The sequence below is a fragment of the Cajanus cajan genome, chromosome 5, assembly GCF_000230855.2.
Source record: "Cajanus cajan strain Asha chromosome 5, NIPB_CcT2T_4, whole genome shotgun sequence".
NCBI classification, from domain to species: domain Eukaryota; kingdom Viridiplantae; phylum Streptophyta; class Magnoliopsida; order Fabales; family Fabaceae; genus Cajanus; species Cajanus cajan.
The window spans coordinates 13,342,085-13,352,142 of record NC_138521.1 but is presented as its reverse complement, the minus strand read 5'-3'; the positions used below and the strand labels follow the sequence as shown (position 1 = coordinate 13,352,142).

The 10,058-nt window shown below is 33.4% G+C and overlaps 1 protein-coding gene across 1 annotated transcript; it reads right to left on the bottom strand.

Moving 5' to 3' along the window:
• Positions 1-5,057: 5,057 nt before the first annotated feature.
• On the bottom strand, positions 5,058-8,887 carry LOC109813425 (cyclin-B1-2-like). Its single transcript, XM_083074963.1, has 5 exons — positions 8,472-8,887; positions 8,126-8,226; positions 7,857-8,002; positions 6,846-7,776; positions 5,058-6,492 (listed from the first exon to the last, which is right to left on the bottom strand). Exons 1-3 carry the CDS (start codon positions 8,604-8,606, stop codon positions 7,927-7,929), a joined length of 312 nt encoding a protein of 103 aa, XP_082931089.1. The 5' UTR covers positions 8,607-8,887; the 3' UTR covers positions 5,058-6,492; positions 6,846-7,776; positions 7,857-7,926.
• Between the last annotated feature and the right edge of the window lie 1,171 nt (positions 8,888-10,058).

The following is a 10,058-nucleotide window of genomic DNA, read 5'->3' as shown; positions in this document are numbered from 1 at the left end:
AATATAGTAAAATGATGTTCTTAGGTTTTGAAAGTTAAATATATAAATATATAATTTACAAAGAATTGGTTATTTATTGAATTAAAATGAATTTAATATAATTTTGACTTAAAAATATCAAAATAATTATAAAAAAATGTAAAATAATTGTATAACATTAATTCCTATTTCATTATAATTATTTATAGTTGTAAAATAATGTCTCCAAAATGTTTAAAAAATGAATTTATTTGATATAAAAGCTCAAAATCAAGTTTGTGCTTGAAAATCGATCTCTTCTTTACCCTGTTGCAAAAGTAAAATTCTCATAAATAACCAGGATTGAGCAAAGATATCTTAGGATTGGCTTGAAGTGACATTACACGGTTTCTCTTTATATTGGTTCAAATGTGGTTCAAATGGGAAGAGAGGAGAAAGATTTTAATGGAACGATGGGACGAGAGGAAAGGAAAGAGAAGGAATGAGAGATAATTTTTTTTTTATATATATACAAGAGGAGAAGATAGATTTTAAAAATCAATTTTCTTTTATATTTTTGTAAATTTTAAATTTGAATATAATGCTTACATGTTTGGACATTATCCTACCAATATTTTAAAGTCTTTCTCCTCCTCTCCAAATTTCTCTTAATATTGGAGGAAACTAAAATTGAGTTAGGAGAAATTTTGTTCTCCTCTCCACATCTCATAAAATTTGAATCAAACAAGAAAAATTTTAAAAAAATTCATCCCCATCCCTCCTCTTTATTTCTTGAAAGCCAAATACTATGTTAAACACATATTTTAAAGTATGTTTAGATACAAACTAAAAATATTTTTTTAGAGCATTTCTATTAAAATTTATTTTATTTTATTTTTAATAAAAGAACTCTAAAAATAACTCCTTTAAACTTGTTTCTAAATATATTGTTATTAAAATACTTGGAGAATACTTCAAGTGGTACAATTATGACATTATCTACATGACTCTCTGTCACTCATCACTCTTCCCCTCTCTATAAACCGACACCCCTAATCAGACAGACTTCATTCCTCCTCTCCCTCGTTTGTGCATGCCCAAAACCAGCAAACCAACTCACAAAAATCTCCAAAACTTTTGTTTGCTATATGTTGATGGAAGTTACTTCTTTACCCAAAACGTTTGTTTTGATTCTGGATGTTAATGTGTTGGTGGCTGAATATTGTCTTGTAAAGATTGATTCTTTTCCATTTAGGAAGGTCCAAATTTAACTGAAGATTTTGCCGAAGTTTATAAACAACATTTTTTAATGTTGTTCTCTTAAAGTTATTTTACTGTATCAAACATTTTTTTTTATCAAAATTGTTTTTCAACAAATTTATTTAAATAAAAATTTATATTGATTATAATAAATTATTACAATAATTACATATATACATAATTATTAAAATAATTTAATTTTCACAATTTTCTCAAATATACTCTTAAGACTTAAGACAAATAAAACTTCAAAAGCCTATTGTTGTATTGTCTAAGTATAATTACATGATATGTTATTTCTTTATGTTTTGTTTTGATAAAGAGAAAAATATGATAAAAAGTAGGAGAAAAAAAAAGAATGAGCAAAAAAAACGGATGGATTATTAGAATGTTTGAATCAAAAGTGGAAGAGAAGTAAAAAAGATAAAAATTAAATTCTCTCTATATTAATTTAGTTGGATAAAAAAATAGAGAGAAAAATAAATTATCTCATAAATATATTTGTACCCTTTTTATATACAATAAATCATGTGAAAAATAGATAAGAAATATCAAAGCTAAAATTGTAATTTTAAATGGTTATATTTAATTTCTCTTTTCTCTATTTCTTTTTCATTTAAGAGATTTTATTTTGAGATGAAACTCACTTTATTTTCTTCCTTCTCAGCCTCATCTAATTAAAATTATATAAGTCATCAATAGTAGAAAATGGAGATAAGATAAAAAGATTAACAATGATAAATGATGAAAGTCATTAGAATTTATTGGTAATTATAATTTTTTGTTTACATATATCATTTTGTTCAAAGTAATGAGTTTGTTATTTAGACTTTACAAATCTTATACAATTAGATCAGACTAACTAAGTCTCTTGACTCAAAGGTTGTAAGGTCAATCTTGGGATACAGAGGGTCGATATGATGCTCTCAAGTTCAATTTTCGTTGAACCACACTTTGTTAGCACAAATTAATCTTTGGATGTTAGTTTTGGAACACTATGTGGACCATGTTTCTGGACACAAAAAAAAGGACTTGGACTGGCTGCTCGAATTGGGAATGGATAGTGTAATTGATTTAAACTGATAATTAGATCGAACATGTTTTTGAACCAATGAGAATTGGATTGAACCAATTGATTTCCTAGTTATATCAATAAACAAGTAGTTTAATATAAAAAAAACTTTAATCACTCCCCCCTTTTGGTACTAGTAAAAGCTAATCCATTAAATTTGCATGCATTGGTTCCATTAAATTTGGAAATTATGGTACAAAATTGCTGCCAAATGGACTAGGCAAGTCCATGCTCTTGGCTTCAACGTCAACCTCATCAGCTTGAGAAGGACCTTCATATTGAGGCTCCCCCTCAAATGTAGCTTGGGTACCTCCTGAACTTGTGTTTGGGGCTCCTCCTAAGCCTAAGGAGTAACTTCTAATTGTTGGGCCTTAGAGCAGTCAAAGTAACATTTGTTAGGGCCTACTTCTTGGCTTTCTCAACACATTGAAGCTTTAGACGCTTCACAGCTTACTCCTCTTTCGAGTCATGTTGGGTAGTGGTAGGTATTGGGCCATGCACAAAGTGTCGCTTATGGATAGGTGGAGGTTGAAGAGTGATTTGTTGAGGTGGTTGAGGTTGAGGTTGAGGTTGAGATTGTGGTTGAGGTTTGGGTCTTGGTTGGGATGTTTAAGCAAATGAAGAGGTTGGTGGTTGTTTAAATGGTGGAGGAAGTTGGGAGATGATTTCTAGGCTAGAGGTGGAAGATTTGCAAGTAAGATAATGGATAAGTGGCTTATTATCTAAGTTAGATAAAGTTTCGGGGACATGGATCTTTAGGGTTTTGGAGATCGTGGCTTGGGTATGAGGTTTGGAGGGTGAGAAGGATTGTGTTTAGGTGAAACTACAAGTCTAGCAGGTACTTAGAGCAGTCTTCTTTGGAGGGATTTCTTCCTCCTCTGGTTTCGTCTTAGCGATCAGTGGGTGGCTCCTCACCTAGGGAAATAGATGGGCTATACCCATTTCCCTTAGTGTGGTCACTGACACCTCTCCACCTTTAGGACTGACAGTGAGAAACTTCATGTTGATCCTTACTATCTGGATGACCTTTGTAAAGAGCATCCCCATAGGAAATAAGGGCTTTTTTACTCCTCTCCTGTTTGTGCTACAAAAGGCATGTCTTCCAATGGTTGTAAACCAACTTCATAGGTTGATCTAACTCCCCAACATTGAGTAGTACAAGCAAAACCTATCTAAGTCAAAGACATGATCTCGCGATCTTGACCTTGGAAGAAAGGTGTTGACGAGTAGGTTATGAAACATTCTGCATAGTGGGGTGAGGTTGGCCCTCTGGATGAATTTCTTTAACTCATTCCTCTTTGATGGTCATAGGTCGTTTGAGTATATGAGTTCATCTATGATCTCTTCAGTGATGGTTGTCTCCCAATCACCCTTGTAGACCTCTCCCTCCTCCTTGAAACATAAGACTATTGCAATAATTAGCAGGTTCACTCGGATGATCGCCTGTTGCACACGTTCGATGATGGAGAGCAATTCCTAAATGGCAGACACCCAAAAGTAAGCATAAGGAGTATGGTTCCAGTCACACTTGAGTTTTGCGAACTTAGTCCATCCGATGTTGTCTAGATGAGACTTCATAGGGTAGCCCTCATCTTGAATTTTCTATACTATAATCGTCTTGATGGGTAGGAAGACAAACTTGGGGTATTCTTCCATCAGAACCTTCCTAGCAGATGGAGCAACTTTGGGGGCCATTTGGGTTTTTAGGGTTTGGTGTTTTGTAGAGAGATTTTTGGGTAGGAATATGAACAATTGGTTCGTAGAAATCTTTCTAAGAAAGTGCAAGAGTGAAGGAAAATAATTGAGTTTTGTTGAGTAGTGGATGCTAAGTTTGAGTGTCGTGATTGGTAAACTAAGGGGATGGGGGGTAGGTGCTGACATGATGCGCCTCTATCTTTCTCACTTCTCCACACATTACCTATCTCGAAAACTAATGCATCCAATGATGTTTAGCATTTATGAGCTTTAAATGCACTTGATACATTTTCAAAAATACATATGATATGTTAGTGCAAATATCATGTCAAATTAATGAAATGCCACGTAGACATAAGATGATTTGAGTAAGATGAAACATAATGTATAGTAAGATAATATGAAGTAAGACAATGCATTTAATGTTTAGTCTGAAATACATTTTAGATGCAAATGGTCTCTAATGAATTTAAAGCATTCTTTAGCTAAAACCTTTATAAAGATATCAGCCTATTGATGATCAGTGCTAATAAATTTTATGTCAAAACCCCCCTTTTTGTACATAATTATGAATGAAGTGATATCTTATTTCAATATGATTTGCTTTAAAATTTTGTATGGTATTTTTAGACAAATTAATAACACTGGTGTTATCATGGAATACAAGTATATTGTTTTCAAGACTAGAATAATTAATACTTGCCCCATAAAAGTTGTGAGCAACATCCAACTACTAAGATATACTTTGTCTCTGCAATTGAAAAAGCTATGGATTTTTTTTTCTTGATTGCCCATGAGATGAGGAAGCTTTCCAAGAATTAACAGTGTTTACTTGTACTCTTCCTTTCAATCATATCTCCAACATAGTCAACATCACATAATCCTTCTAGCCTAAACTTATTATTTTTCTCATAAAACAGACAGGGGTTAGTAGAACCTACAAGATATCTAAATATTCATTTAACAACTTGTAAATGTGACTCTTTAGGATCATATTGAAATCTAAAACAAAGACAGATGTTAAACATTATGTTAAAGATCCAATCATACCTCTATAGATCGTCTAATATATTGGTTTACCTAATTCTTCTTTTGACGGACTTATAAATAGATGTATGGGTGTTGGCATTAGCTTATAATCATTCATCCCAAACTTCTAAAGAAGTTCTATAGTGCATTTTTATTGATGAATGAAGATTTTTTCATTTGTCTGCTTGATTTAAAGTACCCAGAAGAACTTAAGCTCACTCATCATGCTTATTTCAAATTCATTCCTCATTAACTTAGAAAATCCTCACACAAAAAATCATTAGTAGCACCAAACATCACTACTAGAAAAATTGTATTCTAAGTCGGTTATTTTGTCATATCTACATCGGTTCTAAAACCGACTTAGATGAGAGCGACTTAGATGAATGAACATATTTACATCGGTTAAGTAAAAACCGACTTAGATGTATGTGTTGATCTAAGTCGGTTTTCATAAAACCGACTTAGATGTATGTGTACATCTAAGTCAGTTTTTAGTGAGAACCGACTTAGATGTACACATACATCTAAGTCAATTTTTGTTAAGAACCGACTTAGATGTACACATACATCTAAGTCAGTTTTTGTTAAGAACCGACTTAGGTAAACAGTCAGATAGCTACACTCCATATCTACTAGCTGCAGTGTTGCTCTTTTGCTTTCGTCCCTCATTTTTTCTAGCGAATCAACAGCTGCAGCCCCAACCTCAACCCGGAGACCAGGATACTACTTCAAGTCCTGTAAATCATCCAAACTATGCATTAGCTGGGAAGATTATGAACCCCATAGAACTTTGAATTAATGGAAAGAAAAAATTAAAGCTCCAGTATATGTTAAGTAAAATTTCACTGCCAACATGACGAACTATTTATTTGGATAAATAGTTTTTAAAATTATTTATTTTTAATATTTTGATTTTTTTTATTTTATAGGCCAAAAAGCCTATTATCTATCCAACATCTACTTTCTCTTCTTTCTTACCTTTCCTTCTATTTATGTGTTCACTAGTTTTTCTTCCTATATTTATCTCACGACATTCAATTCGTCTATCACTGTCTTTTACTCTCTATCTTCATTCTATCCATACACCTAAATAAAAGTGTATATTTAACATTTTCAGGGTCAAAATGAACATTTCTACAGATGACCCTTTAAGCTAATATTTAAGACCTTGTAATTAATGCAAAAAGTTGAAACGAAAAATCGTTACAAATCCTAGATCAGAAGGTCACAAACTTCATAGGCATTGTCATTTTAGCCCATATGCTAATAAATTGGGCTACAAACACGGACCATTCAATAAGTAAAACAATATACAGTTTAGTCCCCTAAAAATATAAGCTCGGATATAAATGATACTCAATGGAGCAACATGAAATCAAACAATCGGCAACCATACCTGACATCTTTTTCCATTTCTCTCCAAGTACTCTTCCCACATCCGTAAATGAAATTCCAGGATTAGTTTTCTTCAGATTCTGTCAAACAAAATTCAGGAATATTATGTAGAGAGAACTATTTCGGGTAGACTTTGTTAAAGGTCATTTGGCTACAGAGTTCGGTCTTAAAAGCATGCCTCTTTCACTTGCATTAATTAGAGAATTTGTTGGATAATCTCATTATTATTTATTTTACCCGGCATTGTAAAGATTTTTTTTTCCTTACCCAACCTGAGACTTCTATGTTCTCCACCAAAATATCCAGTAGAGCAAACAAAATGAAGTATACAATTCTACTTAAACTACCACTGTAACCCAGAGCTATGCAGATGTGATAAATACTCCCATCCAAAACCATACAGCCCATCTATATGATATAGAATAGAACACACCTCTCTTTCCAATTTAGAAAAGAACATGAAACCAGACATTCCCCTCTTCGGTGCATTTGGGTCCTTTTTCTTCTTTTGTTTTTTCTTCTTTCCATCTTCATCATCTTTTGGTTTCTTTTTAGAAGTAGATGCCTTAGAAGGCAGGTCCTTCTTTGATTCCTTTTTGGCAAGCTTCTGAAAATTGGCCATATTAAACTTGTCAGACACCATATATTTAAAGAATATAGAAGAATCACAAAGATAACAAACAAACGCAAACAAAAATCACTTGCCTCTTTCTCATCACCACTATCACTGCCATCAGAATCGTCTGCCCCAGAATCATTAGTGGGAGAACCTTCATCATTCTTGTCAGCAACAAAATCAGATTCCTGTAGACATTTACCACCATTTAATGTATACAGAAACAAACACTATGAAATCCAGCCACATTTAACCCCCCTAACCAATGACCAAAATGGTGCCAAGTTGCATAGAGTCCATACTGAAAATGTGTACAGAAGCAAATGACAAATGCACACAAACACAATAGAAAGCAAAACAGACAAAATGAATAAACACTTAAAATAGAAGAAAGGTCAACTGCATGAATTCAATAATTACATAAACTGAAACCTAAGCTTTAGGTTCACTCAAGATTTTTCACGGCCAACTATTTTCAGATGTTGGTCAACATATATAAATTTGTCTCCTTGATTTATAAAACTAGAACACTTATTAACTAAATGCTATTCAAACTGAAAGATAAGGATGAAAATATATAAAAAATATATGTTTGATCACCTCCTCATCACTTTCATCTCCACCAGCTTCATTTTTTATGCGCTCAAGATGTGGATCAACAGCATCATCATCATCATTCTCGAGAACCTTCTTTATACCAACAGTGGGTTGGGCATCTCCCAAGTTCAAAATTTTTAAGCCCTTCGAACTGCATGTGCAGGAAAAAAAAACAAATTATTTATATAACAGTTAGTTGTGTGTAAAATTTGGCATTAGGCTAACAGTTACCTGATAAATTCATACAAATTGTGGTACTCGTTTCTCTGAATATTACGGAAGAGATGCTCTTCTTCAGATTTTAATTTGATAAGAAGGTCAAAATAATGCATATTGGAACGACCAGCAGCATGCCGCTCAAATTCCACATAGTCAATCTAATAGGAAAGGAAAAAACACAGACAAAGTCTAATATCATTTTATCACCGAAATAGATTTAGCTTCCGAAACACAAAAAGAAAGTAGAGTACAATAGATAATTGGAATCCAAATTCTCGTACCGTGACAATATTTGCCTGTCAAGTTCCTCCTTCAGAGGAAAAGAAGTTCCATATAAGTTGACTTTGCATTGCCTCTTCATCACTTCTTCCATTCTCCTTGTCTACACATGAGAAACACAAGAAAAACAAATGCAGAGTATAATTAAATACACCGAAGCTATAAACCTGCTAGAGTGGATAAGAATTTAAATTATTTTCATTTAGAGGGTTTTCTTTTCAAAATGAACCCTAATTTAAAAGGGGAAATGGTGACGGGTGAATGGGATAAAGCGGTTCCAGAAGCAAAGAGTAGTAAAAAAAAACGCAGAAAAAATTAAAATCGAGAGATAGGGTTTAGAGAGATTACAGATTGGAGGGAAGATTGGAGAGGGTGAGAACCAACGATGTCGCTCTTGACTCCATGAAGACCGAATCGAAGCGCGTCGTTTTGGACACCTCCGATTTGGTGCGGGATGAACTTCGAAGCCGATGCATCCTCCATATAATACCATATAATAATGAGTTAGGTAAATATGCTTCAGCGAATGGCCTTTGCCTCCGTCAAGGTCGAAGAACGCATCGTCCCCGAGATTGGCCTCCCCGTCCCGTTTGAAATAACTTCAGCCACCGTCAAGGTTGAGAGTTATTGGAGGGCCGTCGCTGAGAATTTGAACGCAAGAATGTGGAGAGAAGTGAGATAGAACTGAGAGAGAACTGAGAATTGGGAGACTGAAGAGCGCATGAATTGAGAGAGGACGTGCGCGCGTTACTTTTGGGTCTCCATCTAAGTCGGTTATACACAAAAACGGTAGTGGATCACTTAACATCTAAGTCGGTTTTACTATAAACCTTCGTAGATATATTTGTGTAGGCTATTCTACTACGGTTATTTTCTAAACCGTCGTAGATTACGTTCATTTTATTTACAAAATTGTCACCGCGTCTTATTTTACATCGTTTTTTAATAAACCGACTTAGATTGAGCGACTTAGATTACTCTTTTTGTAATAGTGTATTATATCATCAACATATATTTGAACTACAATAAAATTTGTTCTAGACTCTTCTAAAAAGAGTTGTGTCAACTTTACATATCACAAAACCATTGCTAAGTAGAAAATTACTTAGTCTTGCATACCAAGCTCTAGGAGCTTGCTTGATACCGTAAAGATTCCTTTTGTGTTTGAAAACATGTTCTTTAAAATTATGATTTTTAAAACCTAGAGGTTATTTAACATAAATTTTCTCCTCAATGATTTCATTTAAAATACGTTTTTTACATCCATTTAAAATATATTTATGTTTTTGTAAGTTGTAAATGCTAACATAATCCTAATAGCTACGAGTCTAGCAACAAGAGCAAATTTTTTGGTGAAATCGATATCTTCTTGTTGATTATAGCCTTGTGCTACCAATCTAGCTTTATTTTTACTACTTTACCTTACACGTCTGGCTTGTTTTTTATCACTCATCTAGTTTTGATGATGCTCTGGTGTTTTGGCTTTGACACTAAGGTCCAAACATCATTTCTTTCAAATTAATATAGCTCATCCTCATAGCAATGATCTAGTTATTGTCTCTCAATGCTTCATTTATGTTCTTTGGTTCTATTTTAGACACCAAAACACATGAAGCATTATATCTAAGGGAAGACCTTATCTTGATGCCTCCAATCTTATCACCTAAGATTTGATTTCGAGGATGATAATTGATAAAATTTTAGTCTCTTTAAGGTATGCTTGCTTCATCTAACTGATTTATCTAACCTTCAAGAGAGTCCATCATCTAATTAGTAGCGTTTGACTCCTTTGTCTGACTTCTTTCAATATGCGAATATGCAAATTCCTATTCTATATCTAATAATTTTCTATCAGTCATTAGTGCATCATTAAACTTCACATGGATAAATTCTTCTACCAAAGAGGTTCTAGAATTTTAAAATTTATAGGCCTTT

Excerpts from the sequence above, each read along its gene's own strand:
- LOC109813425 (XM_083074963.1), bottom strand. The coding sequence starts at position 8,606 with ATGGAGGATGCATCGGCTTCGAAGTTCATCCCGCACCAAATCGGAGGT. Across the intron at positions 8,227-8,471 it reads TCCAATCTTCCCTCCAATCT|ACAAGGAGAATGGAAGAAGT; the intron begins GTAATCTCTCTA and ends TCTCATGTGTAG. Across the intron at positions 8,003-8,125 it reads GACAGGCAAATATTGTCACG|ATTGACTATGTGGAATTTGA; the intron begins GTACGAGAATTT and ends CTTTCCTATTAG.